This window comes from Heloderma suspectum, chromosome 2 (assembly GCF_057233095.1).
Source record: "Heloderma suspectum isolate Gila_16-S chromosome 2, 16-S_ref, whole genome shotgun sequence".
Classification (NCBI taxonomy): domain Eukaryota; kingdom Metazoa; phylum Chordata; class Lepidosauria; order Squamata; family Helodermatidae; genus Heloderma; species Heloderma suspectum.
The window spans coordinates 404,186,727-404,200,406 of record NC_139459.1 but is presented as its reverse complement, the minus strand read 5'-3'; the positions used below and the strand labels follow the sequence as shown (position 1 = coordinate 404,200,406).

Here is a 13,680-nt window from a genome sequence, read left to right as displayed (position 1 = left end):
TAACTTGAGGGAATGATCTTAAAGGCAAAACTGAAGTACTTTGGCCACATAATGAGAAGACAGGAGACCCTGGAGAAGATGCTGATGCTAGGGAAAGTGGAAGGCAAAAGGAAGAGGGGCTGACCAAGGGCAAGATGGATGGATGATATTCTGGAGGTGACAGACCCGACCTTGGGGGAGCTGGGGGTGGCAATAGCTGACAGGAAGCTCTTGCGTGGGCTGGTCCATGAAGTCACGAAGAGTTGAAAGCGACTGAATGAATAAACAACAACAGCAAGATTAGTGTAAAAAAGGCAAACTCCATGTTAGTACAATCTAGAGAAGGAATTGAGAATACAACTGCCAATATCACACTGCCCTTACACAAATAAAAGACCACACTTGGAAGACTGTGTACAGGTCACCACACCTCAAAAAGGATATTGCAGAGGTGGAAAAAGTGCCTGGAAAAGACCCTGATGCTGGGAAAGACTGAAGGCCAAAGGAGAAGGGGACGGCAGAGGATGAGATGGCTGGATAGCATCACGGATGCAATGAATATGGACTTGAGCACACTCCGGGAGAGAGCGCAGGAGAGGAAGGCCCGGTGTGCCAAAAAGGGCAACTAACATGATCAAGGGGCTGGAGCATCTCCCCTATGAGGGACGGTCACAACAGTTGGCCTTGTTGAGCTAGGAAAACAGGAAGATCAGGGGAGACATGATAGAGGTGCACAAAATTATGGATGTTGTGGAGAATGCTGATTGGTGGGAGATTTAGGACAGAGAAAAGGAAGTCCTTCCTCACACAGCGCAAAGTCAAACTAGAATTTGCTACCTCAAGATGTAGTGACGGCCACCAATTTGGATGGCTTTGAAAGGGGGTTGGACAAAGTCCTGGAGGAGAAGGCTATCCATGGCTCCTAGTCCTGAAGGCTCTGTGCTACCTCCAGCATCAGAGGCAGTGAGCCCATGTACACTAGTCGCTGGGGAACATGGGCGGGAGGGTGCTGTTACTCTCATGTCCTGCTTGTGTGTTTCCTGTGGGCAGCTGGGTGGCCACTGTGTGCAAAGAATGCTGGACTAGATGGACCCTGGGTCTGATCCAGCACAGCGCCTATGTTCTTACATAACCCTTTTCATACTGAGTGATGAGCTTAAACTCAGCATTTTCTGTGTAGATATTATGCAAGCAGCTTTATCCACTAGTTTTTAATATCTGTTTCCCAGAATTCATTGTGAACCTGCTTCTGTTTTTGTGTGACTTCTCTTTACTAGAATCACTACATTTTACTTATCCCCCTTTCCAAATTTTCAGTGCCGTATCATTCGGCATTGTCAGTAGTGCTTCAGTTGGTGTTTCATAACAAGACCTCTTTTCTTGCTTTGAGGGCGGGGAGTTAACCATTTATCCCTGGACGCCTCAGCAATTCCGATACAGCAGAATCAGCCTTTGCCCTCAAATCCATGACAGTCCCACTTGCTAAAACCTACGAGGCCTGAAAGATTCCTGCAGCCTCCTTGTGCGAATGCAGCTTCCCTCTGAAGGAGGCCAGGTGCTGGGGGGAACCCGAGGGATGGGCTGCACGTCCTTGCCCTATTTTTGGACCTCCCAGATGGTGTCTGGGTGGCTGCAGAGGGAAAGAGATTGCTGCCCTTGGTCTCTTCCATTTTCTGGATCTTTCTCAGCTTCTCCTGTTTCCTCCCCCCTCTCCCCCCATCATGACGTCCTTCTTCTTTCCTTCTAGTTGAGCCCACAGTCTCCATCTCCCCCACCAAGGACGACCCCCTCTCCCCCCACACCCTGCTGCTCTGCACTGCGGCCAGTTTCTATCCCCTGGAGATTGAGATCAAGTGGCTGAAGAACGGGCGGGAGGAGAAGGAAGGGGTCGGCTATGGGGAAGAGCTCTGGAATGGAGACTGGACCTACCAGACCCAGGTGATGCTGGAGACGACGCCAGAGCGGGGAGACGTCTACACCTGCCAGGTGGAGCACGCCAGCCTGGAGGCGCCCATCACCGTGCAGTGGGGTATGAGCCCCCCTCCCCCCCTTTCCCTTGGAGACAGAGTCCTGCAAAGAGGGTAGGAATCCCGCAGTCCTGTGTCACTCCTGACCTGGTCGAGAGGCAGAAAGAGAGGCCCAGCACATCTCAGGAGGTGCCCCGTTCTGAGGCATGTGAGCAAAAGCCAAAGTGTGCAGCTCCACAGGAGATCATCACACCCACGCCTGCTGTCCAGCAGGCAGATAGTCGTGCATATGGCACTCGGTGCAAGACACTGCATAGCCCCCAGCCACCCCCCGGCTGGCTTTCTACCTTCATAACTGGTTTTTTAGTTGGGTGTGTTTTCGCTGGAAGACGTAGTTGTTTAGGACGAGAAGGTGGGTAAGTTATTCATAGTTATTTATTTACAGTTACTTACTGTGAGTACGGAATAGGGAGGAAAGAGTCGACTGCCCTGGCTTCTTCGCCCTGTGGCTAAACTCACACAGTTGCTTAACTCGCTTGTTTGCTGAAGCTTTGTCCCTGGGGCTGAGACGCTTCTTCCCTGGGGCTCCTCGCGCTCGGAGAGCTGGCTCCCTCGCACGCATGCCTCTGCATAGAGACAGGTCCAACTGCTGCCGCAGTGAATCTGACTGGAGGGCCTCCTTTGAAAAGCAAGGGAGGCTGTGTGTCAATTCCTGATCAGCCCTGGCTTCCAGTGGCTGGGAATGTAGGTCAGTTGGCCCGCCAGGGAAGGGTGATTCCTATTCAGGAAGGAGGACCATATACAGTAGTGAATGGAAGACCTGTCAAGGGGAGATCCTCTATTCAATGGGTCGGTGGTTGGAGGGGACAGAAGACAAAGGGTAGGCGATTTGGGGGGGCTGTGGCTTGCAAGGTCTGGATCCTCTTCTGTGTGTTTTTTAAAACTTATTTGATATGCTGAACTCTTAAACTATCTTTATGCAATGAACTGCTCTTTAAGGCCTAAGCCTGAGCTGAAACTGATCCAAAATGGAAGCTAGCCTGCACTTTTTCCTGCTTTAAGCAGACTCTTCCACTGCTTACTTTTTAAAAAACTTAATTGATATGCTGTGTAAATTTGGTCCTGTTTCACTTCAGAACCTTCACTAAATAGATCCGAAGCAGCTTGGTGGGTAACCAAGCCAATTTCAACAGACAGACATTACTCCAGACAAAATTGTAGATTGAAATCTATTTAAGGCTTTATTTCAGAAAAATACAAAACATAAAGAAAGTGGCATGGTGGTTATATGAGCGTTAGAAACTTTCTCTATAATTACAGGGAAAGAGAAAGCAACAGAAATAGAAGATTAATGAAAAGAATTGCAACTGCCAAAGCTGGTATTACGAATTTGGCTAATAGGATCACGGCTTGAGCTTCTCACCTTGTTATGACTCCTCCTTCCAACTTTCTCCTGTTTACTGCTTACGGTTTAAAGCTAAACTAAAACATATTAACTCTTCCGTTCCTTCCTCCTGCACTTTACTTGAATATAACCACTGCCAAAGCATTACTAAGTTCCTCTAGGCCTGTGAAGAATAGAGGTGGACGGTAGCGTGAAAGGAAAAGCCCAAGACTTGGAAATAATTCTATGTCCCATCTTCAGAAATGACTCCCCAGTCCAAAACTCAGAAATAACTAAGTTCCACTTTCAGAAAATACTCTTAGTCCTAACTTCAAAAAACATTCTAAGATCCAAAGTCTAAGAGTCTAAAGAGGTCCATAGTGACCCAAATCCTCGGGCCTGGTGGCGAGGCAGAAAGAGCGCAGTGAAGCAGCAGCGGGAACAGCAGCAGGAATGAGCCTCCCTGCCTGTGCTGTTATACACTCGCTTCGGTCAAAGGTGGGGCCCCGAGGAGGGAGGAGAGAACCATCTTCCAATGCGCATGGTTGGACCACCTGCTCACCACTCAGAGGTCTGGTGCCTCCTCTGTCTCCCACAATCTCACGTGTTTGGGGAACATCTCTGGCACCACTACAAATGGGTTACCTTGGAGTGTCCCAAAACGTGGCCCACAGCCTGCCATCTGGGCATGTTATCGTGACTGACGCATTTCTCCCTGGTGCATGTTCTTTGATGTCACAGTCATCTTTGGCCGTCTTTGGCCATCTCCGCCCGAACATCTCCCCCTGGTTGTTGCTCATGCTCAGGGCTACAGCTTCCCTGCCCAAACCAGCATCGAGAAGGACATTCTCTTGTTGGCACCACGAGATGTCAGAACAGGACTTTTCCTCCTCTCTGTCGGCCTCTCAGCATGCTCAGTACTGCTGTTCATCTCACTCATGCACTCTGCCAGCACTCCGTGGCCTTGAACAAGCCCTGTGAAGCCACCTGTAAAGACAGCTGCATTTCCCCCCCTTTCTTCAAAGACAGTCCTGCAAAACCTTAGTTAGAGAGTTAGTGAGATAACATCAGTTGGCATAGAATCAAACCTCAAGCTCTTCTCGCCCAGGGGCCAAGAGTCTGGAATATAAGACTGATTTGTAAGTACGAGTCTGGGATCTCTTGGGGGCTGTTCTTGCAGGTCTCCCCAAAACCTTCACTCCGGTAATTCAACCATCCCAGGTGAAATTGGCCATCTTCACTCTTTGTTAGCAATGCTATTTCACCCTTTCAGTACCAGATTAACACGCTGAACTCCTAAACTTGCTTTATTGAACGCAAGAGACTGAGGAGAGGTCAGCAGCATAGGCTGAAAAAGGCCCTCCCTGTGTGTAGCGCATGGAACAGATCCCCCTTTCGAAACCTGGAGGCTGAGAGGCCAGACCTGCCCCGATCCTGCTGCTCACGTGAGGCTCCCCTCCTCCCACAGAGCCACGGCGGTCGGACTCTGCCAGGAGCAAACTGTGGACGGGGGCCGTGGGGGCCGTGCTGGGCGTGGTCTTTGTGGCCGTGGGACTCGCCCTCTACCTGAAGAGCAAGAAAGGTAATTGCACGTGTGTGTCTGTGTGTGTGTGTCTGTGAGAAAGAGAGAGAAATGGGTGGCAGGAGGGGAGCATCGTGGGCATCAAGGAATTTTGGATGGGGGTTGCCTGCCTCCTCCCCGCCCACCTCCTCCAGCAGAAGCTGCCGAGAAATCTGTCAGGTTCTGCTCCCCCCAGGATCCCCCTGGATAAGGCCCTTCTAAAAGGTCTTATCCACAGGGCCTGATCCAAGGAGAGAGAGCGCCCTCCTCCAGGCACACTGGCTTAGAGGCTGAGCTTTGAATGAGGAAGCCCCCAGGTGGAATCTCACCTCTGCCATGAACTCGCCAGGTGGCCTTAGGCAAGCCGCTCTCTCTCAGCCGCAGTCCTCCCACCTGCAACTTGGGGGATTACCTCACAGGGTGGTGGTTGTTGTAGTAAGGATGACAGCTGGGCAGTGCATGTGAAGCACATGGAATAATTCAAAGCGCTGTGGAAATGGGAAGTGTTCTTGCTGCCTGTTCTGACTGGCAGCGGCACTCCGGGGCTCTGGGCAGAGAGAGAGGGGCCTCCCCCATCACTTGCTCCTACCGGGCACCCTTCCTTCCCTGGAGATGCCGGGAAGGACCTGGGCAGAGGGACCCTCTGCATGCAGAGCAGGGGATCAAATACCACAGCCCCCCCCCCCCTCCCCAGAAGTCTCGTGCTGGGAGTCGCACAGATCCTGCACCGGTGCTCAGGGGAGCTTCTGACCCCAGGAAGGGGGTCCTTGTGCTTCAGTGCCACCCCATCCGCCAGGACAGCAGGAGGCCTCTGAGGAGGGTTTGCTTGGAAAGATCCCCCTCAAGCAAGCAGAGGTCAGGTCAGCTGCTGGGTCGGGAAGGCAGGCTGTGTCTTGCCGCAATACCGGACTTGACTGGGCAGAGAAAAGAGGCAGGAGGGTTTGTGCCTTGAGGGGCAGCTCATGGTGGAGGGAAGGAGGGTCTCGCTTCCATCCTCCCATGAGCAGCACCCCCCTCCATGTATGTAACTGTGTCTCCATCTCTCTCTCTTTGTAGCAACACCCATCCAGCCTCCTGCAGGTAAAGTCTCCTCACCTCCTCCCCCAGTTCCGTGTGTTTATTTTCATCCTGCCCTTTCAAAAGCATTTGTCCAAAGTAGCTTACGAACATTTTGGAAAGACCCCACAACGTCAGGGTCCACAGTGCAGCTTATTTGTTCATTCTAAATATAATAAGATCTCTGAGTGGGTTGTTGTTGTTCAGTCGTTCAGTTGTGTCCGACTCTTCGTGACCCCATGGACCACAGCACGCCAGGCCTTCCTGTCCTGTGCTCTGTCCCGGAGCGATCTGAGTGGGTTACACAGAACAAAATCACAGCTTAAAACACACCATTAAAGCTGTTGCAACTACAACAATAAGAACTATACAAAAGAGGAAATGGAGCAGCAGCACGACTAATTCCAATTTTTACAAGCCAGATTAATTGCAAGCCTGTTGACAGATAGATGAATATGGATTCAGTTGGGGGAAATCCACTCAGAGGGACCCAAAGTCATCAAGATGAGAGCCAGTGTGGTGTAGTGGCTAGAGTGCTGGACTGGGAGCCGGGAGATCTAGTCCCCACTCGGCCAGGGAAGCTCACTGGGTGACTTTGGGCAGTCACAGATTCTCAGCCCAACCTACCCCTCAGATTGTTGTTGTGAGGATAAAATGGAGGCAGAAGAGGGTTATGTACGCCACCTTGAGTTCCTTGGAGGAAAAAAGGTGGGATATAAATGGGATATAATTGGTGGGATATAATTGGGATATAATTGGACTCGATGGCCTTGTAGGCCCCTTCCAACCCTACTATTCTAAATGTAATAAATAAATAAAAATGCAAGGGGTGTTTTTAGTATGAGCACAGTGACAATTCACAAGTTGAGATAATTCAGCCTTCCTAGCTTTGCTATGCTAATTTAGCACTTCCAAAGGGGGAGGTACATCCTTCATCCCAATTAAGCCCTAAATGAATTGAATCAAACCTGTGGATAATTCTAAGATAACCACTTCATTCTGGAGCCTCTCAAAATATGGTCTGTCAAAAGATGTCGACCTTTGGGTCAGCAGGAGAGCATCCAAGGAGGCTGACGGGGGGGGGGGGGGTTCCCCTTCACTGGGCTGCAGCCCCCTGCCCTGCATAGCATGCCATTCTGGAAGATTCTGAGTGGGTTGGTGGTGGCATGTGAGGGGCTGCAGTGGAGAGGGGGTGGATGGGAGAGCCCCCAGGCAAGTCAGCATTCCAGACCGTCTTCTCTTCTCACACATCATCCAAATATACTTCTTCCTATTTGTTTATGTGTTTTACTGTACATTTTCATTTTCTTCTCCCTTTTCCCTCCCAGCACTCATCAGCTAGTCCGTCCAGCTCTGAGTCCCAACATGGAAAATAACTCTTTTGAAAGCTACTGGAGCTCTTTCCTTTACTTCCTGGAAGATGCAAAACTGGAGGGGGTGAAAAAGAGAACCTGCCGCCTGGACCTCCTCCCGCTACCACCTCCTAGCACTGGCTGCCTTCGCCTGTGTCTCTGAATTTATTTCTGGGTTTTTCTTTGGTGGTGGTGGTACGGGAGGGGGATTCATCCTGCCAATTTATTTTATTTATTTATTATTGCATTTATGTCCCATCTTTTTTCCTCTTGCAAGGAACCCAAGGCGGCTTACATTATCCTCCTCCTCTCCATTTTATCCTCACAACAACAGCCCTGTGAGGTAGGTTGGGCTGAGAGTCTGTGACTGGCTCAAAGTCACCCAGTGAGCTTCCATGGCTGAGTGGGGACTAGAACCCAGATCTCCCGGCTCCCAGTCCAGCACTCTAGCCACCACACCACACTGGCCAAGTGCTGAGTGGATCCTTACCTTTCCTTGAATTTCTGATCAGGAGCAGAGAACGGGTCAGAGTCTCTCCCTCACCTGGCAGGTCCATACAGATGGCCCCCTTCCCAAGCGGGGGTGAGACTCACTTTGGGGTCAGCTCCCTGCATTCACCTGGAGCTGCTGCATTGCATCTGTCTGCATTCACCTGTATTGCATCTGCGTTGGTAGCGGTTCTGAGCAGCATCCCTGAGACACGCCGGCGGATTCCAGTCTGAGTTGATCGACCGCTAATTAAAAGTGATGCTGCCTCTTGTTGGAGTTGCAGGAAATCACAAGGTTTAGTCCAATAGCATTGAAAAAACTCACCATCTTTTACTTTTAGGGAGGGGCGGTAGCTCCGTGGTAGAGCCCTTGCTTTGCATGCAGAAGTCCCAGATTGAGCCTCCTGCAGCATCTCCAGGCAGGGCCGGGCCAGGAGCTGGAACCCTGGTGCCCCTCGGATGTTTTTGACTATGATTCCCACAATCCCCCAGCATTGGCCATGCTGGCTGGGGCAGATGGGATTTGTAGCCCAACACATCTGGAGGGCAGCACATTGCCTCCCCCTGGTGCAGACAGTGCTGAGCAAGGTGGACCAGGGGCCTGACTGTGTGTGCGGCCGCATGCTGTGTATTATCACAGCCTGCAGACCTCCCAATGTGTTGGACTAGAACTCCTTTCATGCCCAGCCAGCACAGCCACTGGGGATGGTGGGATTTGTAGTCCATCCCACCTTGAGGGCTCCGGAATGCAGAAGGGTGCATGTTTGTTTCCACAATTTAAATCATTGATCCCTTTTCACTTTGATTAGAGGGGAGGAGTTTTCAGTTTCCATATTAGAGGCAAATATTCTAATAAAAATGGAATCCTTTTTGGTGGAGAGCTGCATGTGTGACTTGGGGCAACACAGGACTGGTCTCTGGGAAAACGTAGGCCGGTCAGAGGGTTTGAGTGGCGGCCCAGTAGAGATGGAGGGGGAGGTCGTTGTAGTCGCCCCACTCTGGCATGAAGCGCAGGGAGAACTGGCAGAAGGAGGCGGCCTCTGTACGGGCTGAAGTCCAGCAGCCCTTGGTGGACCCTCCTCTCCCTGGATCACCTGCAGGAGGGTCCTTTTGTCTGGCTGCCCAAGTTTGAATAGGTTGCCCCCACCCCCACAGCTTTCTCCCAGCTCCACGGGGTTTGGGGGACAGTCCACCAGTGCGCAGAGGGGTAGGGTCTCGGGTTCTTCATGGAGGGACCGGGGGGGGGACTCTCTGGGGTCTCAGCATCAGCCCTGCAAGCTACGTCTGAAGGTGACAGCTCACAACGCGGGATATAAAATCTTACCCTGTACTGCAGCAAATTTGCGCAAATCTCCCTGGCTCTGTCCTGTTCAGCCGCCTTCTAAGGATTTTTAAAGAAATGTTTGGGGAGGTTTGCCCCAATGTGAAGGCTTGGAGCAGGGGGCTGGGGGCTCTGATGGGGGAGGAGGGGGCACGGCGTTGGCAGCTGGCAGTGGACGGAACGGAAGTGACAAGTGCAAACCCACAGGAATTGCTCTGAAAAGGAGCTGTGGAAAGTGGGGCGGGGGGAGCCAGTACCTCCCAGATGTCGACGCCATTGGGACTTGGGGAAGTGTCGAAAGCGGTGAGGACACTGACAAGTGTCCGGTCAAGTCGTAATAGCGAGAAGTTAACATCAAGACGTAATAGTGAGAAGTTAACAATGTTAACATTGGTGCTCCTTTGAAGTTAACAAAGTTAACATTGGAGCAATTACTTCTCTCTCCCCTTTTTCAGTGCTTCTGAATTGCGCGAATGGTTCATGCTTTCTCTTAGCATTAGTCCCCCCCCCCCCCGTTCACCTCAAGTGTGCACAGATCAGCCCCTGGGCAGCTTCGCCATCTCGATTTCCTAGGCCATTACCCACTGCGGTTTGGGGCTTCCCTTGACAGCTGCAGCGTACCCGGATGCGAGAGGGCCATACCAGCCAGGTCCTGCAGGAGAGGCCACTACCACCACCGGGGAAGAGGCAGGCCTGCTGCTGCTGGGCCTGTTGCTGCTGCCGCCGCCGCCACTGCTGCTGCCACCACCACCAGGCCTTCCCTGGAGACTTCTGCCTGGCAGACCGCCAGTCCCTGCAGGACCAGGCCCCCAGGTACCGAGCCAGCTGTGCTGCTCCACCTGCCCTCCCTGGAGGGGCTACATAAGCTGGCTGAGGTGGCCTGGGAGAGCCAGGGCCTGCAGGAGAGGCCACCACCACCACCGGGGAAGAGGCACGCCTGCTGCTGCTGCAGCTGCCGCCACCACCACCACCACCACCACCACCACCTGGCCTTCCCTGTGGACTCCTGCCTGGCATTATTTTTAAGGGGATTTTAAAGTTTTGTTTTGTTTTAATTTCTGGGGGATTCTGTTGTGTTTTTAGGGGTGGGTAGCCTGCCTGATAGGCTGGAGTGAGGGCGCATGTGTCCACCTGATGGAGGCAGTGGGGGGAGTGTTGGGTGCCAGAAGATACCGAGGCTGGGCGGCAGGTGCTGGCGGAGCGCGAGGGGCAGCCATGCCAGGTAAGGGGAACAAGGGAGAGATGTGGAGTATCTGTCCCCTGCTCAGGGCCTGTCCAGAGCCAAAGGATGGCTGGGAGAGGCGTGACCCCATCTTCTGGCCTTCGTTTGCTGCTCTGCAATGCCAGGTCTGTTACCCAGAAAACCTCCCTCATCCATGACATGATCCTGGATGAGGGTGCAGACCTGGCATGTATTACGGAGACCTGGCTGGCCGAGGCTGCTGCTCCAACCCTTGCAGCCATGTGTCCAGCCGGATTTTCGTATGCACAGCAGCCGAGGCTGGGGATCGGGGAGGGGGAGTGGCTGTTATCTACCGAGAGTCCTTGGTCTTCACCAGACCCCCTCTCCGGGAGACCAAGGTTGCTGAGTGCATGTACTGGAGGTTGGCCCGAAGGGCAGTCTGGGGATTCTGCTCGTGTACCGTCCACCCCGCTGCACGACTGACTCCCTGGCCGAGGTGCTTGAGGTGGTCTCTGATGTGCGTGTACAGTCCCCTAACTTACTGGTGTTGGGGGACTTCAGCGTACATTCGGAGGCCATCCTCACAGGAGCACCTTGGGACTTCATGGAGACCATGGCCTCCTGGGAGCTGCACCATATTCTAACTGGGCCCACCCATGTAGCCGGTCATGCACTAGACCTTGTGTTTGTTTCTGGAGAAGCGGGGAGTGATCTGGAAGTCGGGGGTATATCCACCACCCCCTTGTCATGGTCAGATCACTATCTGGTGACGTTGGACTTCTTGGTTCCAAAACCCCTCTGCAGGGGTGGAGGACCCATTAAAATGGTCCGCCCCAGGCGTCTTATGGATCCAAATGGATTCCTGAACGCACTTGGGGATTCTCTGGGGCATGCCAACGGCCACTCGGTCGAGACCCTGGTGGGTGGCTGGAATGCCGCAATCACTGGGGCATTAGATCGGGTGGCTCCGAAACGCCCTCTCCCCCTGAACAGGGCTTGGACTGCACCATGGTTCAATCTGCGGTTACGAGCTCTGAAGCAGGAGGTGAGACGGCTAGAGCGCCGGTGGCGGAAGTCTCCAAAGACGATCAGACATGGGCTAGAGCTGTATCTTCAGCCTATCAAGTTGGGGTTAAAGGCAGCAAAAAAGGAATATTATGCTGCCTCCATCGCATCTGCAGAGTGCTGCCCCAGGAGGCTGTTCCAAGTGGTCCGGAGCCTGGTCGGTCCTGTGGCTCCGGAACCACTGGAGCATTCTAAGGCCTCCTGTGAGGCTTTGGCAAGGCACTTTGCAGATAAAATTGATCAGATTAGGTGTGTTACTCTGCACACTGTGGATACAGTTAGTGAGCAAGAGGCGGCCTGTGGCAAACCGGTTTTGTGGGATCGGTTCCAGCTTCTTCCTCCTGATGAAGTGGACAAGGTGCTTTCATCGGTACGGCCGACCACCTGCTTGCTTGATCCTTGCCCATCTTGGCTCATTATGAGCTGCAGAGAGAGACTGGGTGAGGGGATCAAGGCGGTGGTGAACGCCTCCCTTGAGGAGAGAGTGATGCCATCAGCCCTCAAGGAGGCAGTGATAAGACCGCTCTTAAAGAAGCCCTCCTTGGATCCTCAAGTTTTGAACAACTTTCGCCCAGTCTCAAATCTGCCATTTTGGGGCAAGGTGATTGAGCGGGTGGTGGCGGTGCAGTTGAAGGCACACTTGGAAGAAACTGATTATCTAGACCCATTTCAGTCGGGCTTCAGGCCTGGGCATGGGACAGAAACGGCCTTGGTAGCCTTGGTGGATGATCTGAGGAGGGCTCTGGATAGGGGTGAATGCTCCTTCCTTGTTCTCGACCTCTCAGCGGCTTTCGATACCGTTGACCACGGTATCCTCCTGGACCGCCTGGAGGGGTTGGGCATTGGGGACACCGTATTGCGGTGGTTCCGGTCCTTTCTCTCCGGCAGGTACCAGAGGGTAGCACTGGGAGAGGAGGTTTCGGACCTGTGGTCACTTACTTGTGGGGTGCCACAGGGTTCCATCCTCTCCCCGATGCTATTTAACATCTATGTGAAGCCGCTGGGGGCTATCATCAGGAGGTTTGGGGTGCAGTGTCATCAATATGCGGATGACACGCAGCTCTACCTCTCGTTTAAATCTTCACCAAGGTTGGCCGTAGAATCCCTGTCCAAATGTCTGGAGACGGTGAGTGGCTGGATGGGGAGGAATAGGCTGAAGCTGAACCCTGACAAGACCGAGGTACTTTTGGTGGGAGACAAGAGGAGGCTGGGGGATGTTGACCTGGTGTTGAATGGGGTACGGCTACCCTTGAAAGACCAGGTCCGCAGCCTGGGGGTCATTTTGGACTCCTAGCTGTCCATGGAGGCTCAGGTATCAGCTGTGAGCCAGACAGCGCTGTATCAGCTCCATCTGATACGGTGGCTGCGCCCCTTCCTTCCCGACCATCTGCTCCCATCGGTAGTACATGCCCTGGTCTCCTCTCGTTTAGACTACTGTAATGCGCTCTACGTGGGGTTACCCTTGAAGACGGTTCGGAAACTGCAGCTGGTACAGAACGCGGCGGCTCGCCTGATTAAGGGCAGCCGCCGGCAAGATCACATCACTCCAGTGCTGAAGGAGTTGCACTGGTTACCAGTTGTTTTCCGGGCCAAATTCAAGGTGTTGGTTTTGACCTTTAAAACCCTATATGGTTCCGGCCCAGCCTATCTTAAGGAGTGCCTCCAGCAACACCAGACAGGCCGCTTAACAAGATCAGCCTCGGATGGCCTTCTCTCTGTCCCATCAGCCAGGACAGCTAGACTGGTGGGGACGAGGGAGAGGGCCTTTTCTGTGGTGGCCCCCACTCTGTGGAACTCCCTCCCTAGGGAACTCCGTCATGCCCCCTCTTTAATGAGCTTCCATCGTGCATTAAAAACGTTGTTGTTCAGGCAGGCATTTGGGGTGGGTTAGGGTATTTTAGAAAATGTTTTTATTGTAGAATTTTATTGTTTTAAACTGTTTTTATTGTATGTTGTACATCGCCCAGAGTGGCTGGGTGACCAGCCAGATGGGCGATTGATAAATTTAATAATAAATAAAATAATAAATACCGCACAGAGCAGGGAGTGAACCTGCGCTTTTGCGCCCTTGAAAGACCAGCGTGGGGGGGTTACAATCCGGGGGGGGGGGAGTGGCGACGGAAGTAAGTGCTCCAGAAAGGGGTAGCGATTGGAGCAGGGAGGGGGGCCACAAAGGTTTCCTGCCATAGGTACGAGGACATGAGAGGGGTTGCCAGTTGCCACACAAAGGACCTGAGATTTGCGCTGGGAACAGCCTGGAGGGCTGAGGGGGAAAGAAGTGAAGCCGCCGCGTGCCCCATTGTCAGGTGTAATGTGGGTTGGC

The 13,680-nt window shown here is 52.9% G+C and overlaps 1 protein-coding gene across 3 annotated transcripts in view; it reads left to right on the top strand.

Moving 5' to 3' along the window:
- Nucleotides 1-13,400, top strand: part of LOC146356707 (H-2 class II histocompatibility antigen, E-S beta chain-like) — a 33,206-nt gene extending 19,806 nt beyond the window's left edge. The window contains exons 3-7 of one of the 3 annotated variants that reach the window (XR_014787321.1): nucleotides 1,727-2,008; nucleotides 4,799-4,912; nucleotides 5,948-5,971; nucleotides 7,276-7,642; nucleotides 9,720-9,789. Coding sequence is in view for 2 of the 3 variants with exons in the window: in XM_084831922.1 (XP_084688048.1) it covers nucleotides 1,727-2,008; nucleotides 4,799-4,912; nucleotides 5,948-5,971; nucleotides 9,720-10,135 (836 nt within the window). In the remaining variant the exon portion in view is untranslated. Of the gene's footprint in view, nucleotides 1-1,726; nucleotides 2,009-4,798; nucleotides 4,913-5,947; nucleotides 5,972-7,275; nucleotides 9,211-9,719 lie in introns of those variants that run through there. The other 2 variants (XM_084831922.1, XM_084831923.1) reach the window with 2 other exon arrangements.
- Nucleotides 13,401-13,680: the final 280 nt, after the last annotated feature.